The sequence below is a fragment of the Leptosomus discolor genome, chromosome 13 (genome assembly GCF_034619465.1).
Source record: "Leptosomus discolor isolate bLepDis1 chromosome 13, bLepDis1.hap2, whole genome shotgun sequence".
Lineage (NCBI taxonomy): Eukaryota > Metazoa > Chordata > Aves > Leptosomiformes > Leptosomidae > Leptosomus > Leptosomus discolor.
Genome location: NC_141403.1, coordinates 12,125,203 through 12,148,739, shown reverse-complemented (window position 1 = coordinate 12,148,739; position 23,537 = coordinate 12,125,203). Strand labels below are relative to the sequence as shown.

At 39.0% G+C, this 23,537-nt stretch overlaps 1 protein-coding gene across 1 annotated transcript in view; it reads right to left on the bottom strand.

Annotated features, from left to right (window-relative positions):
- Positions 1 to 304: 304 nt before the first annotated feature.
- Positions 305 to 23,537, bottom strand: part of CDH19 (cadherin 19) — a 42,394-nt gene continuing 19,161 nt past the window's right edge. Inside the window, exons 8-11 of the mRNA XM_086472630.1 lie at positions 15,928 to 16,049; positions 7,639 to 7,756; positions 4,982 to 5,233; positions 305 to 795 (exon numbers count right to left, since the gene is read on the bottom strand). Coding sequence (XP_086328756.1) covers positions 305 to 795; positions 4,982 to 5,233; positions 7,639 to 7,756; positions 15,928 to 16,049 — 983 coding nt within the window. The remainder of the gene's footprint in view (positions 796 to 4,981; positions 5,234 to 7,638; positions 7,757 to 15,927; positions 16,050 to 23,537) is intronic.

Here is a 23,537-nt window from a genome sequence, read left to right as displayed (position 1 = left end):
TCCTTTTGTACTTGCAGGACCCAGGTTTTCAGTATCCAGAAGGGGCCTGGATTTCCAAAGCAGCACAGTTTGCATTTGGGCACCTAAACAGCCATGAGAATTTCAAATGGGAGTCTCCATCCCCTTGCATAATGACACGCCTGGTATGATTTTTCAAAAGATCTCTACACCCAAGACTTTCCAGAAAAAAAGCAAACTTGGGGTTTTATTTTTCATGCCTAAATGTGGGATGGTCTTTTTAAAAATCCACAGTTACTTTTGGTTGCTGAGAGTGAGGAAAATAAAACAGCAAACCAAAGAGTAACTAATCCCCCACACTTCTGTGGGAAGCGTACATGGCTGCAAGCTGTTTAAAGGGTGGCCCCCAGTCTGTAAGGTAATCATAACTCTGATCCGCGTCTGACGTGTTTGAACCCAAAGAGCTGAGGGATCCTGCCACAGAGCCAGTCCCCTCAAACGCGTAGGTCTGAAGTGAGTCATACGGAGGAGCGCTAGGATCTGTATTCGCTTCCTCAAGCTTTTCTGAAATGAATTGCCTGAAGATTGCGCTGTCGGGGCCAACCTGCAGAGACTGTCTGTAGAGGCTGTGGATCTCCGCAGTGACCTTCTTCCGAGGTTTGTGAGTTCGCATCACAGTGCGGGTCCTCAGTGCTGAAATGTCAAAGGCTTCTGTGTCCTCCTCGCCACCTCCTTCATCATCGTACCTGACAATGTTCTCCCTGAATTCTTCCATTTTCTCTGAAAAGGGAGACTTCTTCCTCTGCTGCCTTATCGCTACAATTGCCAAAAAGAACACTGACAAGAAGAGAAGAGGAGAGGAGAGGAGAGGAGAGGAGAGGAGAGGAGAGGAGAGGAGAGGAGAGGAGAGGAGAGGAGAGGAGAGGAGAGGAGAGGAGAGGAGAGGAGAGGAGAGGAGAGGAGAGGAGAGGAGAGGAGAGGAGAGGAGAGGAGAGGAGAGGAGAGGAGAGGAGAGGAGAGGAGAGGAGAGGAGAGGAGAGGAGAGGAGAGGAGAGGAGAGGAGAGGAGAGGAGAGGAGAGGAGAGGAGAAAAAAAAAAAACAACAGAACCAGAGATTCTGAATGTGGTTGGAAAAACTTAAAAAAATGTTAATATCAATGCTGTTGCAAAGTGAAGCTATCTTAACAGATTTTATAGAGCTGTAATTTTTATGGATTTTATGGTTTTGACGTGGTATGTGGTGGGAAAATGGCTACAAAGGGACTTATAAAATAGGTGAATGAAATGGAGCAGTTCTTTTGGTAGATATGCATTTGAAACTGATGGAAACAGAGGCTATGCTTTTCAAAACTGCTTTGGTTTATCACATAATATATTAATTTCACGTTCAGAATTTAAATTCTTGATCTCTCACTCTCTCTCGGATCAAGATCAGATGAAAAAGGAGGCAATGAGCAAAGTATTCTCCTCAGTTGGTTGAATCATCCAGTTCCACAGACTATGCAGGGTGTGGTTCAATTATTTCTGTTATGCTGGTTTGGAAATTTGAGGACTACCACTAAATTTTGTGTGATTTGTAGCAGTACTTACTTACAAGGCCCATGAATCAGAGCAGCTTGTTTCTCTCATATATGAAAGCTTTTTCAAATTTTATTTTAAAGCATTACTCTTTAATCCTACCTTATTTCATTTTTAGCTGAATGATTCCTTTGAAACAGTCTATGACTTTCACAGAGATAATGAGACTAATTTAAGTTTTTAGCTAAATCTTACTGCAGTTGTATTTAATAGGTAGTTTGTGGACTGTAATATACTCAGGACATAGCATGATACAACTACCAACAATGACAGGATTTTACTCCACTTAGGGATATGAGGGACCTGATGTAGCTTGCTATTTCTACATATTTAATATATACTATTTCATTTGATTGGGAGATACCAAGACCAAACTTGGAAGCATTGGAAACAAGAATTTCTACAGTGTTATTATAATATTTACAAAACCCATATAGTTTCTACTCTCCAAACCCTTTGCATGGTGAAGTCTTCTAATGATACACATGATGATACAGGAAAATGGAAGAAAATGAAACTTTGGGTTTCAGATGTAAGCGGCAAACTTATTATGTATAGAACCTTTTATTATTTCATTTTAAATAATCACAAAAATACATTCGAAGATTTAATGCATTTAAAATGTGTGTCTGTAAAGAGAGGGGCAGATTAGTTTATTTTTCTTTCTGATTGATTAATATATTTATCTATATCCCTGCTTTGACTTTTGTGATATGCATAGGCCCAGCAGACACCAAGGGTTTATTCCATCTGGAGAGAGGACGTTGATCAGTATTTCCACTGACGGCCTGGATGATAATGCAGTGATACAGTTTGCCTGATCCTCAGTCCATAACACAGAGTGACCAGGTTCAGATAACCCATAACAACCAAAGAAGACTGAAAATGCACACTGGCCTTCCTGTAAGCTCACACTGACTGCCACATCTAAGGCAAGGGCTTCAATTGGGGCGCTGCTTTCCAGTGCTGTGACTGAAGATTGCCTGTGACAGGGAGAGTTCAGGTTTAAATAAGGTGACTCTGGGAGTGCAGGCAAGTCTAGAAACCAGAAATCCAATCATTTGTTCCTGTTTTGTCTATTGAAAACCAGGAGATGGAAGTAGGGGAAGTAGTGCATCCCTGGACTTTGCTATGGTGTCAAGAAATGGCTAGTGTCTGGCCAGGAATACTCCCATCTAGACATAATAATTATGAAGTACCCTTCCATTGTTTTCATCCTTGCCCTATCTATTCAATGTGTTCATAGGGATAAATAAAAACATACTTTTTTTTTTTTTTTTACAGACCATGCTGTTTCTGCAGTTTCCTGCATGTCACATAATTTTGAGAGCCCAAAGCCATATGAAGATGCTGACTCATAATTTACAGGTATACTTGCTGCTTCTGGGGAACTCATTTAACCGTCAGACTAAATTTGAGGTGAAATTTCAATGAGTTCTCACCAAGAGATTCAGTCAGAAGGTCAAAGGTACAACAGGAAAGAATTAGAGCCCGCATGTGCTCCTTATGCTAAGGAAAATAAGCCATACTCTTGTGGACAGAATGCAGGCTATGGGTGATTTTTAAATTGTTAAATTTATTTTTTCACTGGTGTAAAATCAAAATAATTCCATTTGCTTTATTGGACTGTATTGGACTTTCTTGTCTTCTGTTGCTGCTATTGCAGATCAAAACACAGCATTATAGTACAGCTGCAAGCGTTCATTTTCAAGCCTCAGCTTTCTTGTAGTTAATGATGCTACGTTTAGTGTTGTATGCTGTTATTTATGGACTGGTAGAGGTCATATTGTATAATGAGGGTAGAAAAAAAGAATGTTCTTTACCTAGATATCCTTCACACGGCCAAAAAAAACCCCAACTATTTACTTAAAATTGTTTTTTATTTCTTTCAGTGATATAGCAATTTAAAAATATTACTATTGTATTTGCTCTCATTAACAAATACATAGGGAGAATAATTTTCAGTGAAAGTTTTTGTTTCTTAAGGCAATGTAATTCCTGTTATTATTGCTTCTTTCTTTCAGGACATTATATTTGTGTAGCTAGATATTATGCTGCAGTTTTCTTGTTTTGATTCTGATTATATTTTTCTTTATTTTTTTTTAGAATTTTGTTGAAAAACAATTTATGTTTGGTTTGCACAGTTTATAATGGTGATATGGTGTCACACTGCTTGGTGAAATCCTAATTCTATCTTCCTTTTCTTACTTTGGAGTTGTTTGTAGTTTCATTAGTGGACAAATGATTTTGTAACATAATTCAGCAGTTGTTTTATGGCATTTCTAGGTATGATGCTTTATGAAATACACTGCTGTATGGCTTAATATGGATATGCCATATTAGTACAGGGGCATCAGGGATTTGGAAGTCTTTCCCTGTTGCTTTGTTGACATCAGCTTGAATTTGGTCTTGAGGCCCGTGACCACCACCAATGACCAAACAGGTCTATCACTTCTCTTTCTTTCCTGGCCTCAGAAGCTACCATACCTTAACCTCACTAACTCAGCCAGGTACAGGGTTTCAGGATGGATATTTAGCTTTTGGGGAATGAATAGCACCGTGTGTCTGCTGTTATAATGGGTCAGTGTCACCAAATAATTAGTTGGACACTGCAGAAATATCATTTTGCAGAAAAAAAGGAAATGCATTTTAGCAGCGACAGCTGAATGCTTCACCAGGTGAAGAAGATGCTTCCCTGAGTGCTGTCACTCCAGTGTCCTGCAGCAACTATAGCCTCATGTGCAGCAGGAACCGCCAGGCTTGGGTGGTTGTTCTGGGTTTGAGTGCCGTATGCCAGCTATGCGTGACCCTTTGCAGAGGAATGAGCACAACTCCTGTGCATTTAAAACACTCTCAAACCCACTTTTCACATCCACAGTCCCCTGAAGGTAATGGATGTTAATTGGTGTCCCGTAAGAAGAAAAAGGAGATGCCCACATTTGGAGAAAAGGCTGGCTGGAGATGCAACCTTGTTAACTGGCAGAGAAACTTCCCGTTTGTTTCTGAAGTTGCTTTCTAAGAGTATCAATTCCTCTCTTTCTTTTATTGTTTTGTATTGATCTTAGCTTTACATTTGTCATACCTAAGGCAGAATAAGTAGGGTATTACTCCTTCTAATATATCCTTACACTAGCAATTTCCTTGTGTAATGCTGTCTTCAGCTTTACCCAGGCTCAATACAGACTTCGGACCAATACAGACGAGTAGGACTATGACTGAACTAAAGCCAACTTTCAGGATATTGCGTTCAAATTCAAATTTTACTGAAAGCTGGGGTGAGGGGGTGAAATTATAATTAAGAAAACAGAAAAGAAATGAAAATTTTGCCTTATTGCATTTTTTCTCAATAGCACTTTACTTCAAAGGGAAGTCAAGGAAACATATGTGTCACTTAATCAAGCCTACTATAAAAGGAAACAGAGTCGTTTCTGTTACTCATACTTACCTATGAGTATTAGTATGCAAGCTAAAACAGCAACTAAAGCTTCTGTGCTGAGACCCATGGCATACATGAAAGCTCCGTATCGACAGTAGAAGGTGTTAACTTCGATGTCACAGTCGCAGACGGTGATAGTGAGAGTATTTGTGCTCGTCAGTGATGGGGTTCCGTTATCCAGAATTAAGATTGGCAAGTAGAAAGAAAACTGTTCTTGCCTCCTGAAGCCACTTCTTGCTGTGAAAATTCCAGCTGTGTTATCTAGAAGATAAATTATTATGCATAATATGCGTTTATCACTTTTTAACAACAATAAAACTTCAGTGGAATCTGGCCTATTTAAAAACAGTTGTAGTGTGCAAAGCTTCTACGATTCTATGGTTCTCATATTAACGGAGTTAAAAATGTAAAACCAGGCACTGACATGTGGTGGGGTTTTTGTCTCAATCATCAATAATCGCATTTATTTTTGACAAATATATTTCAGGGGCAATAATAAAATTTGGCCTAGAAGCTCTGTTTTTAGTGTTCAGAGCTAAAAAATATCCCACCATTTTCAGTACCTGACACCTGCTCAGACTAATTGGTTCTTAAAACAGTTCCATGTAACCAGCTGCTACCAATCCAGCAGTTTGCAGATGAAATATAGAGAGATGACCAATAAAAAGGCTTCAAAAGTGTGCTTGGCAGCACACAGAGAAAGCAGGTGTCAAGGGAAAGAAGAGAAAGCAAGAAAAAAGTCCACAAAAACAGTCTTTTGTTTCTTTCCGTGGCTTGAAAATTGGAGCTGGCTGAACTCCTACTATCTAAATTAGGGAAAAGGTGAGAGGCTCATGCCTTGCTTTGTATTTAACTATTACTGTTTTGAAATCAGTTCTGTACAAAACCCAGTGAGCAGCTTAAGTTCAGCTCCTGCTGCATATCAACTAATTCAAATCTGAAACTTTGCTTGCTGCAAAAAATATTGGCCATGTCCTAATCTGTGTATAATGTTTACATGTCAGAATTTTTTATCGTGGCAGGGTGAATTACTGTATGTGCGCATACCTGTATGTAGGAAAAAATAAAGTGTTTCCACCATTATTTCTATGGTCATAGAATCATTAGGTTGAAAGAGACCTGTAAGATCAAGTCCAACCATCAACCCACCACCACCATGCTCACTAAACCATGTCCTGAAGCACTGCACCAACAAGTTTTTGAACGCCTCCAGGGATGGTGACTCCACCACTGCCGTGAGCAGCCTGTTCCAATGTTTGACCACTCTTTCAGTAAAGAAATTTTTCCTCATGTCCAATTTAAACCTCCCCTGGTGCAACTTGGGGCCATTTCCTCTTGTCCCATTGCTTGTTACTTGGGAGAAGAGACTGGTCCTGCCTTTCTACAGCCTCCTCTCAGGTAGTTGTACAGAGCAATAAGGTCTCCCCTCAGCCTTCTCTTCTCCAGATATCTACCCAAACAGTCTACTGAAGTTAACTCCTCCACATTTAAGTTCTAGGTTTCTGTTATAATTTGGAAGATAACTCTGAGATTAAATGCTCCAGACCTGTAGATACCTTTTGCCTAGGACTATCCCAATTCACACAAACATTTCTATGAAATGCAGCAGAAAAGAGAGATTAAGGGCTGACCCTACCATGTTATAAAAGGTGGGTTCGTTTTTTCCCCCATCAATAGCCACCAAAAGGAACTGGAGGTATTGCCTTGTTCATGGCTCTGCTTGGACTTTGTGCAGAGTAAGCAAAGGTGGGAAAGTCTCGCACTTGTACACAGCTTGACCTTAATGTAACAAGTTATCTCTTCCTGGCACTGAGAGGTTAATGAAGCTGGGAATTGAAACACATATTAATGCATTAACTGTAACTTTGGAGATATTGAGAGTAGTTCTCTGTTTAACATTGTCTGAACGTTCCAAAACTGATTTCCATTGATTTATTCACCTAGGCAGAACATTCAAATAATTAGCAAAGTCAATAGAAGCAATGTGTACTTTATTTGAGTCTGAAGAAGCTCTTCTTTGTAGTCTCAGCAGTCATCCTCCTTGCAATTCCATCAGATATTGCACTTATATTTTTCACCTTAGACTGATTTTGCTTGATATCCTTCTATATCACTCTTTGTAAGAGTCCCAATCAATATCAGTTCTGAACAACAATAAAATACACGTAGAAGACATTTTATGATGTCATCATTAATCAGCATATGTAGTTTAAAATATATTAGGAAATAAGATCAGATTCATATTTATCAATGTTTATAATTTTGGTCTTGCTTAAGGGGTGAAATAACAGACTTGTATTAACAACAATCTTCTCTTTCTGGCAATCCTGTTTCTTAGACAGATAATTTTAAGAAGAAAGTTGATATTTCCCACTGTATCCTACAATAAGAAAATGAATTTTAAGGAATACCAGTGTACTTTTCATCTTAGCATTTTTTCTTTCCTTGAAATGAAACTTGTCTTTTGCTGTTTATGTCACTTGGATGAAAAAGGAAAATAAACTGTGTAGTATTATTTTGAAATGCACCTCATGACATGTTCATTTCTTATAACAACAATTTCTATCTATTTAAGTGAAAAATTTTAAAAATCGGTGATGTGAGGACCACTAGAAGCATGCATCTTTTATTAGGAAGGTCTTAAAGAGCTGCATGAATGACACCACCTTGATTATCTTTGACAGTAAAATGTGAGTTGTTTGTGGCCTCCTGAGCCAATGAGAAGTAAAAACGGTGACCTTCTGCTGAGTCATCTTGATCCACTGCACTGATGCTTTGAATTAGCTGGAAACAGAAATAAACAGTATTGTTTAAGAACAAATGTATTTAGTTATCCTCTAAAACAATAAAAGGACATATCAAGCAAGTTAACTGTCGATGCTAGAGATGTGATCTGTGAATATGTATTGAGTGCGTGTTATACGATCACAAATATACACCTCCCATACTCAAACTATCTCATCAAGAGTGATATTCTGCAAATACTGCTTTGATTTTTCACCTGTCTGAGAGGGGCAGGCATTAAAATTTTGAGAAAATGTAAAAGATTTTCTGGATCAAAAGACAATGGGAAAATGAATTTTCCATAAATGAAAAAAAGTAATCATATATATAGTGTTTTGTCCTTTTTTTTTTTTTCCAGGTGAAAAGTATATCATTCTGCAATTGAACACACCCCTTTATAAGAAACCCATTTCCTTCTGGCCACAGACACATTGACATCATTCAATTGATATATTGTAGCTCCTGTAAGTGAGATATGATGACAAATCCGTGTGCTGAATTGCTGATTCTGGATATTATAACAGATTGATTATGCAACTTCTTGACTGCTTTTTCTCAAGAAAGCAGAATAACCTTCATTTACAAATATGTCAAACCAGATAATCATTGCAAGATAAAATACGAAATAGCAGTTATTCAAAAGATATCATTCTTTCTTCCCTGTAAATGAACAACCACATTACAGTTAAAAAAAAAATAACAATATTTCTGTTTAAAAAGAGCTTATATTTGTTACCTTTATCAGTAAATATTTAATGACCTGGGCATCAGCATATATTGTAAGTGAGTATTCTTGCCAACCAGGTGGAAAGCAAACTGATGCAAGCCCACCAACTTTCGGAAAAGTGTCCGATTTGAACTTGGTTTCTATTATATCAGTCGTCTCATGCCTTGTAGATATTTGTACCCAAGACACTTGAAGCTTCAACTTTCCCCAAACCAGAAAGCATCTGAATGCTACAAGCAGTGCTTTAAAAGCAAGATTGTAAGCCAATGGAAGTGACTATAGCTTTCCATCTGTGCCTTTGAAAACTCTTTCCTGATTAAACCATTTTTCAGTCAAAGATCTAAGACTTCAGCACATATTCTTTTTCTTTTCAAGCAAGCTAAGTTTGATGAAATCATCACAGCAGAGTGCAAAATGTGGCTCATAACCCAGAAGCTTTGTATTCTTAGCACTCTGCCCTTTTGATATCTGAAACTTATTTCAAATATAAATTTTCACTCTATGGAAAAATGAGGACCCTCGAGAATTTTTTATTGCCACTAATGAGAGGAGTGATTGTTCAGTGGTGACAGTGTACAAATGATGAAGCTTCTTGAGGAAATTTTCTTCCTTTTCCTCAGAGCAAACACAATAGCTAAGGTGATGCAAATACAGGTATGGACATGCAGGTCAAGAAATCAGTGAAGAGCAATAACTGACCTCTAATATTACCTGATAATAAATCTCAGGCTTCATTTTTTAAGGGAAAATATGCTCAATATGAGCAGCAATAGAGAACAAAACTATATATACAGTCTGAAACATGAACAATGGCTCATTTTTGTGATAATATCCTGCTATATACCTGAAAAAATGGAAAAAGACTCTGCTGGCCTTTGCAAAAAAACTTTGTATGGGTGTATGTCCCTCTGTACAATTCAGGGTCTATCAAGCTAGACTGAATATGTGGAGTAATATAGTAATCTATAAAGACATCTTAGCTACACCTCTTTTTTAATTATTATTGTTTTTTACTTTAGTTACTTGGCAGAGGAGAATTACCTACCTAACTAGATAAAAACCTCACATTAATTATAGATGTGATTTTTATACTTCCAGTTTTATTCTGGTTAATAGTTTTTTAACCAGATATTAGCATTGTCTTTGGAAAGTGTATTTGTACAAATGTTTCGTGTTCGAAATTAATAAAATAATTTCAGTTGTAAATTAGATACTGCTTTGCTATTTCATTATAACTTCCATTGCTTTTCATACAGAATGTATGATTTGCCCATATAAATTTTATCTATATCTGATCCTATCAACATAACTCTGAGGAGTATATGTCTAGCTGAAAAAAACCCCACCTTCTCTTGTTTTGATCTGTACTGTGCTCTTTTACACAAACTTAAAACTCCTATGGTTATTCTAGGTATATTCACATGCCTTTGAGGATTCACCCCAGAAGCAGGAGAGTATTTGGAATATAAGGACAGGGCAAGCCCTTATTGTTTATTTCTAACTTTATCACTTCCACTAAGATCCAGCAAAACCCAGATGAGTCTATAAAATATTCAGAGCTCTGATTTTGCTGACTCTAAAGGAAAAAGCACACAGAGAAGGAAACAGTTTCTTTCTTTTTTTTTTTCTTTTCTTTTTTTTTTTTTTCTGGTTTCTTAGGGTATTGTGTATCTAACCTAGAAGACTCTAGCCTTTGACCAGGGAAACCAGCATCACAGACTGAAAGTCTGCACTTGTTTTTTGAGTGAGGTTTTAAAAGCCCCCTACATTTCAGTGTGCAAACAAAGAAAATAGAGTGAATGATGTGTTGCTTCTTCAAGGTTATAACAGTTACTGTATTGACTAGGTTGAAATTTAATTGCTGTAAAATTTCTTATATCAAGTCTCATTAATCTAGAAACTTTAATAATCCAGCAGTTCATTTGAAAATGTGTATTTCTTTGAGACTAATTTTCTTGATTTTTTTTTTTTTTTAAACTGATTGAAGTTCATGGTGGGTGGGCCTCATTTACTCTTTCTTTCCAAACAGACCGAGATCGCTGGTGGGAACAGCAGGGGTTCCTTTCATCAACGGTCACAAAAACATGTGTCCTGCTATATTCAACTTCCCTATCCATCTGATTAGTGGGCACTTTCATCTAATAAATATCATCAGTGGGGGAGTCTTAAGTCATCAGTAACAGCTCTCATTGATCTCTCATTGATTAACTATTTTGTATAGAAGGGAATTTCTATAAACCATTTTGGGCTGCATGTTTAGCTGAATGTTGTTTGTCTTGCAAATAGCAGGTTATGGACTATGGAGTAGTTGACTGCTTGGTAGTCTTGAAAATTAGTTGAAAATTTATTTCCTCAACCTGCAGTAGTCTCACTGCATTGGAATTATGGAGATGTGCAGAAGAAGGCAGAAAGCTTCTCTGTAACAGTCCTCTGCTTCTAAGGGCTTTCTCTCTACCAAGTTCAGGTTAAGGCATAGACTGTCCATCTGAACAACCATCAGTACCATTAATTTTTATGCTGGAGTACTCTGAGTGTATAATTCAGAGTCCTTTGTGCATGCTCCCATACCCGACTATAATCTTACCAGTAGACAGATGGGAGGAAGTAGCAACAGTTTGCCACCTTTCTCTTTCTGCTTTAGTTTCTTTTGCTTCGCATTCAATACTTTCTTTTTCATCCTTAAATAGGAGCTCTGCTTTGTTTAATCTGATGCAAGAGATCTGATCACCCAGCTGTTTTGGGAGTACAGAATTGGTTTTCTTCAAAGTGGTAGGATTTTTCTCGTTGCTTAATAATGTTTGATGACCACCGAAGTTTAGTGCAGGTGAAAGATTAAAAAGTTCATTACTATGATCAATACCTGCGTTTTCTAGGTAGAACTTCTACCTCAAGATGAAGGTTCTCCTTTTGACTGCTTCTATTTCTTTTTTGAAAAGCAAATTGGCACAATATTGATCTGATTTCTCTGGGTCTACTGTAAGATGATTCTGCTTAGCTATAAATAAAATGGTGTGTATCTCAGCAAAGGAATAATGATTCTAAAGCTCATGTCATGACACTTAGGTGCCTTTTTATGTTTGTTTGTATATGCTGATAAACTCTTCCTACCTGTTCCATTCTGCTATGAGATAATGTTGTTGAATCACAGTCCATATAAAACAGAAATGGAATTTTCCATGGACCACTGAGCACAGTGTTTCAAAATATCACTTTACACTCCGTGCATCTGCAGGTGTAGCTTAGAGTAAGGGCCTGCTAGAATATATGGTGCTTTCACAGCTTCACCATGTTTTTGTACTCTAAGGGAAACACTCACTGCTTTTTTCTTTTTAAGTTTTTATTTTCTTATCACTATGGCTCAGATGCTTTTTGTAAATGATGAAGAGAACATAGTAAGATGAAATAATAAACATTGGCTTACTAACCCATTAATTTGCTTCTCTGCTATCAAAAATTATTTTACGTCATGATTTGTTAGAAAGGACCTGTTTTATCAAACTGCTCATTGTTAACATTAATTGTATATCTCTAGAATTTGATTGAAGATTTTGCCTCTTTTCTTCTGTCAACATTTCATTATGTAGAGAAGTAATATCAAATGAGTACTCTTCACTTTCATTGAAACTGATGATTATTTTATTATATACTAAGTACTGAGTAAATTTTTTTTTTTTTTCTTATCTCTAAGTGCTCTGCATACATAGCCACTTCTTTGGATCTAACAAAAATTACTAAGCAAGCTGCAACATCAAAGTCACTTCATATATGATCCCCAAATTACCAGAACTCAGAATAGTGAGAATAAATATGTATTAGAGAACACAGCATTAGTTCAGAATGTAGGTGTTTCCAATGCGGTTTGTCTGCGGCCGAAATCTGCTTTCTGCATGATAAGAAGGCAGATCAATATCCACAAAAAGGACTGAAATTACCGTGCATGAAAATAGATGCATGCTAGATGGTCAGTTTGCTTACATATGATGTAAGATATTTGATATACTTTCAACTTTCAAGCTTCAGTTTCAGGCTCAGCTAATTTATTAATGCCTTGGGAATTAAGCTTTCTGGGTCAAATCCATTCTTGCAGGGATGTCTCTAGTGTTATCTTTGGGACAGATTTGGTCCATTTGTATCCTGATAATTTTTATAGAATATTATCTTTAGAATTTAACATTTTGTAGTTACTGTACACACATATACTGGGTATCTATAAAGGATTAATACCACATTGTGGTCACCATTTACCATGTCTGCATACAGTTATAAAGTCAACAGATCAAATCAAAAGGGAATCCTGGGTTTGGATGTATTATTATTATTATTAATATTGTTCTATTTGATCTGATACTAGCTATAGCTGTAGCAGGATAGAAGTCTATTTTACATAGAAACTTTTGAGTTATTTTGAAAATAATGTAACTAATACTGGTGTTGCAGTGAAACAATGTTTTCAATGTGCAAAAGAAAACTTTACTTGTTGTTAGTACATAGCTGACTTGGATTATAGAAGAGAACAGAACTGTAACATGAAATGGATAGTGAAAAATCCATTCCAAATGTCTAATAAACACAATGAATGGTTTTGGAATGATGCCAAAAAAACCTATCTATCTTCTTTACTTCCACTTTTATTGTCAAATTTCAAATTATAGTCCCACAGACCAAAATGTAATCCTTCTGTTTGAATGTTTTTTCAGACAGGCTAAGCTAAACATGTCTGTAGCTCTCACAAAACCACCATACAGGGACATGAAGGTCAACACTCCTAGAATAAAAGTGGAGAAAGAATTTCTTATAAACTTTCAGAAAATCGAAAACTTCAAAACAGGCATTCTTCTCTAGATTGAAGCTACTGCTAACTGCATCTAGGTTTGGATAAATAAGACAACAATTAGTTTTATTCATGATGTGTTTCACAGCCTAGTATACTCCAAGGCTGTGCAGAAAAAAATTTGGCACACAACTCTCTGTTGCTTTTATAGTAAACCAGGCAGACACCAAGAAACAGTAATCGAAATGAGAAACTTCATTTTTGACAGTGTCTTCCCCTTGGCAGTGCTTTTCCTGCCTTTCACCCAAACACTGTAAGCTGGGGGATGCAAATGTATTTCGGAGTGTCCCGTGAAGGAAGACACAACTCAGCTGAGATCAGGGAAGCAAGTGAATTCCAGAGGTTCAGAACATCTCTGAGAGTATCTCTCAGGGTATCATTTCCAGCTAGATGGATAGAGACAGCTATTTTAGAAACTCGAATGCAATAGGATATCTATATATACAAGCTTTGATCTCAACTCATAACATGTAAGCAGATTCCTGAGCTGTTTGGAATTGATTGCAGAAACATGGCTAAGATAAAAAGGTAGGTAATGCCCTGATTAAGCCCTTCAACTGCTTAAACTGATTCTTCTGAAATGTAAATTGTGTTATTTGGTGGACAATCAGAGCATCTATAAAATAATTTTTGAACCTTTTAACTTCTTGCTGGTGAAAATAAAGAACCATTTTTTCTGTGAGTAAAAAGTGAAAGAAAGAGAATAATAGCACTGAAGAAGATATATCAGCTATCAATTCTGGTTTAAACATAAACATTGAATAAAATATCATAAATTTTGTGATAATTATGCACTTTAATAGCAATTTCCTGTTGTTCTTCCTAAGATCATTTGTTAACAGTAACATTACTTAACATTACTGTCATGATCTCCAAAGGCTAAACTAAAGATTCCTGTGACTCTCAAAAACCTATAGCAATAATAAAAAAATCTAGAGTAACATTTTGCCTGTCTGTAAAATGAGAAAAATATCCTACTCATTCCTCATTCAGGTATTACAATCTTATACAGGGATAATTCTGTGTCCTATGGTCAAAGAGTTTATTATTATTGTTACTACTACTATGCTTTACAATGCCATTTTTTCCAGTGATTTTTAAAATTCTTTAAATATATATATATATATATACACACATTTAATTTGTTATTGAAAAGTAGCCATTAATGGGCTAGCATACAGATGTTATTTATCAGCAAGCCACCATGGAATAATAAAAACCTTGGGAAATAAATCACCTGGGTTTTTATATTGTAGGCAAGTCCAAAACATGGATTACAAATATTCATTTTATAAGCTTCCATATATAATTCATGGTGTCTTGAACACAAGGAACATGAAGTGCCATTTGCTGCAATGCCTGTACTTTCATCTGTCAATGAGTTACCTGAAGACCAAAGGAAATGGCTTGCTCCAAGTACCTCTGAACCAGACGTAGCCTTTGAAGAGTGGAAAATTACCAGATGCAGAACAAACAAACCAACTGCTGATACGGAAATATAAAAATGGATGCAAAAAACCCTATAAAGACACTACTATAAAACTACTTTTGCTACAAGGAAAGTTTTATTTAACTGCAGACTAATCAAGGTCAAAGTAAATCAAGCTGGTATAAAAAAGAAAGGCTCTACAATTCAGAAATCAAAACACAGCAAAACGTTTGAAAGGAACCATCACAAATATCCCAAAGGTCTCTTTTGTGTGTCCAAAGAACGCTTTAAAGTTGTGAAAAAAAATATAGATTTTTCTTTTTGTTGTTGCTTTTTCGTTGATCATTTTGTACCCTTTTTTTTTTTTTTTTTTTTTTTTTTTTTTTTTTTTTTTTAACTTTGAGTATCTTGTTTTTCTTTTCACAGTTTTCTTTTAGACTCATGTGTGGACCCTGACAGCACGCTTATTCCACAGCTTAGGGCTTAGGCTGTAGAACTGGATCACTTAAAAAAAAAAATAAAGCTGTAGAGAAAAGTGGTGGAGGAAAATGGGGGGTCAGCAATGTGCCTGGTGGGTTAGGGCAGCTGGCGGAAGTGATGCCATTTGCCTGGGGAGCAAGTAGGAAATGTAAAAATCTCTCCAGGGAAGGTTGCTTAACACAACAAGCCCATAAGCTGCCAGCTAGGGAAGGTGTTGCAAGGGTTGTGACTTAAAGATCTTCAGATTTCCGCTGAACTAGACAGGGTTTGAATTCAGTTGACAATAAATGATTTCTGACTAAAGAACATATGAATCTGATTTGAGTCTGGTCTAAGTCTCGTTCTTCTCAACTATGTTATGCTGCTGTTGCAAATACCAGGCCTAGTTTTAACTTCTGACATGAACATGAATAAAATCTGTGTTTTATCCTGGGGTTTTTTTCATAAGTTTCTGTCTGTATTTCTCTATTACCCATTTTGGTAGACAAACAAGCAGATGTATTGATTTTGTTTTAAACGGGGAAAAATACACATCAGTCTTCTGAAATCTAAATTTCAAACTATACATATATCAACAGAACTAATTTAGGAAACAGACAAAATACAGCCTGTACTGAAATAATCAACATTACAGGAAATAGTAACATGTCAGATCAAATCTTCATTGTGATGAGAAAGCTGATGGCTAACTCCTTCACACTCACCTGGCCAGAAACTGCATTTTCACAAACAAATGTTTCATAATATTTAGGGAATTCTGGTGCATGATCATTAACATCGAGAACTTGGATATACACATTTGCTTCTGCAATTTTTTCAGGATTTCCTAATGGTTAAAAAAGACAGAAATCAAAAGGTATAATTACTATGCATTTTAAACTAATGTAGGCATTACAAAATTTTACTTAGATTCTGCAGAGAAGAAAATACTCACTGGGACCTACAGACACATTTTATGCTAAATCTTTCTAATCTCTTCAAATATAACTTATATATATATAAAAGGCATTTCCTTTATTTGTTTGGGTTCTGTCTACAAAAGGTATAAAAACAGGTGGGGTTTTGGTTTTTTTTTTGTTTTTTCACCAATCCATCAAGCTAAATTATAGTAGTATATCTTGAAATATATAAGGATATTTCATGAAATATTTTGGATTTGTTCACTCTTTCATTTACCAAGTCAGAAACTGATCTAAATATAAAAATATAAAATCTGATCTGGAGAAATTGAATGAGGTTTTATTCACACAGAACAATTTACTGTACTACTTGTGGAAGCAGAGTGTCTGCTCCTTCAAGGGCATCTGGTCAAGGACCTTATTCAATGCAACAAGAGTTAGTAAGAAAAGGAGGAAGCTGTAAACAAGAATATTGTTCCTCAGGGATCGTTAATGGAGCCAGTGTTATTTAATATCTTTGTCAGTGACATGGACAGTGGCATTGAGCGCACTCTCAGCAAGTTTACCAACAACACCAAGCTGTGTGGTGCGGTCAACACGCTAGAGGGAAGGGAGGACATCCAGAGGGGCCTGGATAGGCTGGAGAGGTGGGTCTGTGCAAACCTCATGAAGTTCAGCAAGGCCAAGTGCAAGGTCCTGCATCTGGGTCGTGGCAATTCCAGGCACAGACACAGGCTGGGCGATGAGTGGATGGAGAGCAGCCCTGGGGAGAAGGGTTTGGGGTGCTGGTGGGTGAAAAACTGAACATGATCCAGCAACGTGCACTAGCAGCCCAGAAAGCCAATGTCATACTGGGCTGCATCCAGAGCAGTGTGGCCAGCAGGTCGAGGGAGCGGATTCTGCCCCTCTGCTCTGCTCTGCTCTGCTCTGGTCAGCCCCCCGCCCTGCAGGGCTGCATCCAGCTCTGGAGCTCCCAGCACAAGACAGACGTGAAGCTGCTGGAGAGAGTCCAGAGGAGGGCTACCAAGGTTGTCAGGGGGTTGGAACACCTTTAATGTGAGGACAGGCCGAGAGAGTTGGGCTTGTTCACTTGGAAAAGTGAAGACTCTGGGGAGACCTTCTAGCAGCCTTCCAGTCCCTGAAGGAGGCCTACAAGAAGTCTGGGGAGGGACTTTTTACAAGGGCCTGCAGTGACAGGACAAGGGGTCAAGATTGGAGGGTGGGAGAGGACAGGTTTAGACTAGATACAAGGAAGAAGTTCTTCACCCTGAAGGTGGCAAGACACTGGCACAGGTTGCCTAAGGAAGCTGTGGCTGCCCCCTCCCTGGCAGTGCTCAAGGCCAGGTTGGATGGAGCCTTGAGCAACCTGGTCTAGTGGGAGGTGTCCCTGCCCATGGCAGGGGGTTGGGAACTGGATGGTTCTTGAGGTCCCTTCCAAGACAAAACATACTGTGATTCTATGATTCTATGAATACACAGGGACACAAACCTGAAGGACAAATAGTAAGGGAGGGGGTGGTGAGAACCAAACCTGGTCAGACACACTAACCGATGGGGACACATGAAAGCATGAGAAAGTTTATTCCTGTGAGGTTATCGGGTCAGGGACCTTTTCCATTGAGAAACGGAGGGAGAAAAAAGGGAAAACAGAAACAAAATATACCAAGACACAGACCTGATAAAGCAAACATGGAGACAATGACAAGAAACAAAACTCACAATAATTGATGGTCTATCCAGAAACTACATGGCAACAATTCCAGGTAGACTAACCTGGATTTTGCAACTGATAAGACTGTAAACCAGAGGCACCCCAGACCCAGAAGGATGTGGGAATCGATGGAGCCGTAGAGACCCATGGGAGAGGTGCAGGAAGGAAGAAAGAGGGGTCAGAAAGAAAGGGGGATAAAAAAGGCCGGTGGCATGTAAAATGGGGCCGGTCAGTATGCTTGTCTGGCTGAGCCCTGTGCCTGATTACCAGCCTGTCCTATAATCTTATATTTTCTTAATAAATCTTTTCTTACCTATGTCTCTGCTTAATCTAACTCTGTATCATTGCGTGCCTATGTGTGCCTCAGGGACTAAGTACCAGCTACTGGTGAGACCTGCATATCTGTGAGTGAAAACTGGTGCCAGCTACTGGAGTCAGGGTGGTACATGCAGGAGATGGGATTTGTGAATGTGAGGTGCATGAGGAACGAGTATGGGAGTGCTGCAGGTTTGCCAGTGAGCTGGACCAGGTTGTGAGCTGGGGATCCATGAAGCAGATAAGAAGACCTCGGATCTGGGCAGGAGTGCCAGTGGGACAGAGGGGCTGTGCTGGTACAGGAGGGATCTGTGAGTGTGTGCATGTCCTTGTGAACTTGGAGAGTGTCATGTGTGTGTGTATGTGTGTGTCCGCACTGGTCACCTTCTGCCTCCCCAACCGAAGAGGAGGGGACTTGGCTGGCTGTCCTTGTAGTTTATGCAAGTCCTGTAAGTAGGTGCTGCTGAAGGCAGAGCCTTGTCTGTGGCAGTCTGCATGACCAGCCATGTCAGGGTCCTCTGTGTGTGTGTGTGTATGTATCTGCGAAACGAGCTCAACTTTGCTACAGGTTGAGCCTGCAAAAAGGAAAGCATCAGCCGCACCCTTGAGCCTGGGCAGAGGCCTCAGGTCCCTGGGCACCAGGCTGGGCTCCAGTGGCTGGACAGGAGGATTCTGGGCTGCAGCAGCTGGAGGAGGTGGCTGTGCTTTCTCACATCACTTAACAGCATGCTTACCACAGCAGTTGGGCACAATCCTTTAAGCAATTCTGTTACTCTTTCTCTTCTTCTGGCCACGGGGTTGAGGGAGGGGATTGTCCTCCTCTACTCTGCTCTGGTGAGACCCCACCTGCAGTACTGCATCCAGCTCTGGTGTCCCCAGTGTAAGAAGGACATGGACCTGTTGGAGCAAGTCCAGAGAAGGCCACGAAGATGCTCAGGGGGCTGGAGCAGCGCCCACGTGAGGACAGGCTGAGAGAGTTGGGGTTGTTCAGCCTGGAGAAGAGAAGGCTGCAGGGAGACCTTAGAGTGGACTTCAGTGCTGAAAGGGGGCTACAGGAAAGGTGGGGAGGGACTCTTGATCAGGGAGGTAGTGATAGGACGAGGGGTAAGAGTTTCAAACTGAAAGAGGGGAGATTTATGTTAGATATTGGGAAGAAATTCTTTACTGTGAGGGTGGTGAGGCACTGGCACAGGCTGCCCAGAGCAGCTGTGGCTGCCCCCTCCCTGGCAGTGTTCAAGGCCAGGTTGGATGGGGCTTGGAGCAACTTGGTCTAGTGGAAGGTGTCCCTGCCCATGGCGGGGGTGTTGGAACCAGATGGTCTTTAAGGTCCCTTCCAACCCAAACTATTCTGTGATTCCATGATTCTTCAGTGTTTTGAAATTTTTAAGCATTGGGAGAAAATTTCACCAAAATTCATGTTTTAAAAATATTTCTGCCACTGCTAGACATGAAGTAATTGCAGTGTATGCTCATACTCAACCCTAGCCAAGGCAGAAAGCTGAGATTTTAAATTTGGAACAACAGAACTGTTATATCTGCTGGTCTCCAAACATGTATTTGCAAAGTCTGATTTTGCCCAGGCATATCTAAGGCATTACTGTTGACAGACATCATAGACTGAGCTTATAGTTTTGTTCCAAGTATTATTTGCACAACAGATTTAATTCTTAGGCATTTTGTACCTACAGAAGCTAGACTGCTTCTGTTGTACAAGTATACTTTATTACTGTATATATCTAAAGCCACTTTATTACCGCAGCTTTAGATATAAAAGGTATGTCAGTATGGCTTATTCCTGTCTGAAAACGAAAATAAACTCTGTTAATATAAGGCACTATTTTGCCTGCATTTACTGTACTTACACAAGGTTATATTGTAATAACTATCTCAAACAAGGAAGAGCCAGGCCTAACCATATGAGTTTCAGGGAACAAAAGCTGTGTGTAGACTAGGCAGAAAAAACTATTTGTTTATGTATTAAAAATGTTTATAAAAATGTCACCTGAAACCAAGGGAAGGAAGATCTGCAGGTACAACATTCTCCTGGAGAAACTGGCTGCTCATGGCTTGGTCGGGTGTATTCTTCACTGGGTAAAGACCTGGCTGGATGGCGGGGCCCAAAGAGTGTTGGTGAATGGAGTTCAGTCCAGCTGGCGGCTGGTCACAAGTGGTGTTCCCCAGGGCTCAGTGTTGGGGCCAGTTCTGTTTAATAACTTTATGAATGATCTGGACAAGGGGATTGAGTGCTTCCTCAGCAAGTTTGCAGATGACACTAAATTGGGTGAGAGTGTTGATCTGCTCAAGGGCAAGAAGGATCTGCAGAGGGACCTGGACAGGCTGGATCGATGGGCTGAGGTCAATGTTATGAGGTTCAACAAGGCCAAGTGCCGGGTCCTGCCCTTGGGTCACAACAGCCCCATGCAGCGCTACAGGCTGGGGATGAGTGGCTGGAAACATGGCCCACAGAAAAGGACCTGGGGGTGGTGGTTGACAGCCGGCTGAACATAAGCCGGCAGTGTGCCCAGGTGGGCAAGAAGGCCAACAGCATCCTGGCCTGTATCAGCAATGATGTGGCCAGCAGGAGCAGGGAGGTGATCGTGCCCCTGTACTCAGCACTGGTGAGGCTGCACCTCGAGTGCTGTGTGCAGTTTTGGGCCCCTCACTGCAAGACAGACACTGAGGTGCTGGAGCGTGTCCAGAGAAGGGCAGCGAAGCTGGTGAAGGGTCTGAGAACAGGTCTGATGAGAAGTGGCTGAGGGAACTGGAGTTGTTTAGTCTGGAGAAGAGGACCCGGAGGGGAGATCTTATTGCTCTCTGCAACTGCCTGAAAGGAGGTTTTAGCAAGGTGGGGGTCAGTCTCTTCTCCCAAGTAAGAAGTGATGAGAGTAAATGCCCTCAGGTTGCCCCAGGGAACGTTTGGATTGGACATTAGGAAAAATTTCTTCACCAAAAGCGTTGTCAAGCACTGGAAGAGGCTGTCCAGGGAAGGGGATGAGTCACCACCTCTGGAGGTATTTAAAAGACGTGTAGATGTGGCACTTAGGGACATGGTTTAGTGGTGGACTTGGCAGTGCTAAGTTTATGGTTGGACTTGATGATCTTAAGGGTCTTTTCCAACCTAAATAATTCTATGATTCTATACTGAATACCTCTGAGAAGGCCTTTGCCTATCAGCACATCAAATCCTCACATGGCATAGCTCTGAGAAACGTCTGCTTTCCCCTTAATATAATTTATTACTCTAGTAGGCAAGAAGTTTCACTGCAACAGTAACATTCACGTCAACTTGGACATGTTGTTGTGTAAGGACTATAATGAAGACATTTTTCGAGTGAATAAAATAATCTTAAGACGTTCCAGGAATACTAAATGTCTATCAACCTTAATATCTATCAGATGTCACTCACAAGAATATTCATTATAGTTAAAATATGCCTCATGATGGGTGACAGTGTCACTGCTTCTGACCTGTTCAGAAGTCCTTAAGGCATTTTCTTAAATTAGTGAAACAGACCTTTAAGAAAAAAACAAAATGTTCTCCTTTTTGTCTCCCTTCAAACTGTACCGTTCTTACATGTATATGTTCTTATATTGCTTTTTTTAATGTATAATTCACTAGTTGCTTGAAGCAAACATTTGTTTTCTTGGATCTTACAGAATCTGCGCTGATAGCTTTGAGTCTTTTGCCAAAGGAAATGGCAGCAAAACCAACTACCACAGAGATAAAGGGGTAGATACTCAGCAGTTTCACATTGCCATTCCTTCTGTGAAATCATTAGAGCTGTGCTAATTCACCAAAGCTTATGATCTGTCAGAGTCATCTCAAAAATCCTTCTTTGTGGGATGACATTTCTCTTGTTGAATCCCATACCCATAATAATACAAAAGGCAATGAAACAGTGCTTGGCTTATTTTTAAAATAAACATAAAATGTAGCACACATCCTTTTTAGAAATAATACCGAGTGTAGGACTTACTTAACCTCTTTTACTTAAGTCAGAATTAGATGCATAGGGCAGAGATTTGCCTGAATTGCCATTGAAAGGAAAATTTGTAACACTTATTAGGAGGCAGGGAATACCTTTGGTGGCTTCAGTCATATACAAAGTGGCGCGGGAAGGATCCAGCTACCTTGGCTGATTCCTAACTTGCTTGTTCATAAGATTTGTAGATACTATGTTGGCTTTAAAGCCTGCCCTTCGTTTGCAGAAACATTTAGATAGCACCTCTCAGCCTACAGCTGTCATTCACATCTGGTTTCTTTCACTAAATAACCCTTCTTTTTTTTTTTTTTTTTTAATTTATTTTTGGTATTAGTTTTGTTTCTATTTCCTTACTGTGTTTGAGTGGTTGTGTTGTGGTTGGTTTGTGGTGTTTTTTTTTTTCCTCAGCGTTCCTTGTCAAGGAATAGCATTTCTCATGTTGCTGTTGGAAGATCACTATATGGAAGCTTTTAATTTTTCTGAAATCACAGATGCTTTGTTTTGGGAGGGAGCAACACATTACAAAACCACTCTTGAAATTAGTGTCTGGTAAATATTTAATGAAGATTTTGGGTGAAACAGAGTGACTCCTTTGGTTGCAATTGGGGAAGATGTTAGGCAACACTTATTTTGTCTTTTATGTCTCAAAGGGGAAAATAGTTCTCAGAATTTGAATACAGTTATTGTACTCATATCCTACATTAGGCCAAAGATCTTTCAATGAGCAGAAAATGTCTTTGTCATAATATCCATGAGAGAGATTAGAACTTGAAAAATAAAGTCTGAGAGAACAGGATATGAAGTGCAATAGGCTGGATCAGTATGAAGAATGAAGTTGATGTTTTATTACTAGGGATCAAAATTAGTAACTTGCTTATTTTGGAGCTATGTGAAAAGAAAAGCAGTGACCATCTCTAGAGGCAAAGTAGAACTCAGTACTTGCAAGGGATTAAAGAAAGCTTGGCATTGTCATCAGCCACTAAAAGGAAAATTGTAATAATAATAATAACAACAGTAATAATAATAATAGTTGCTGTTATAATTAGAATTTAAGCTAAAGCAAATTTCTTTACTTTGTGAAGGAAATGGATGTGATTTTTTCTTTTTTTTTTTTTCTTTTTTTTTTTTTAAAAGGACTTGTCTAAATTAGAAATCTGTCAAGAAAAGCTTATGTGACCAAAGTGGGGTGACAATTAAATACTGAATTAATTATATGATCCATGACTGAAACCTTTACAGAGGTTCTGTAATCATGTAGTAGGTCTGGAACCCACTATGAAAGAATACTTGCAAGATCCAGTGGGAAAATGATTGTTGTTTTTCGCAGATAAGTTTGCTTATGACTGGTAGTGCACTTTTCCAATGGGCATATCGAGAAATGAGGATTAATGTAAGCTCAAGTTGTT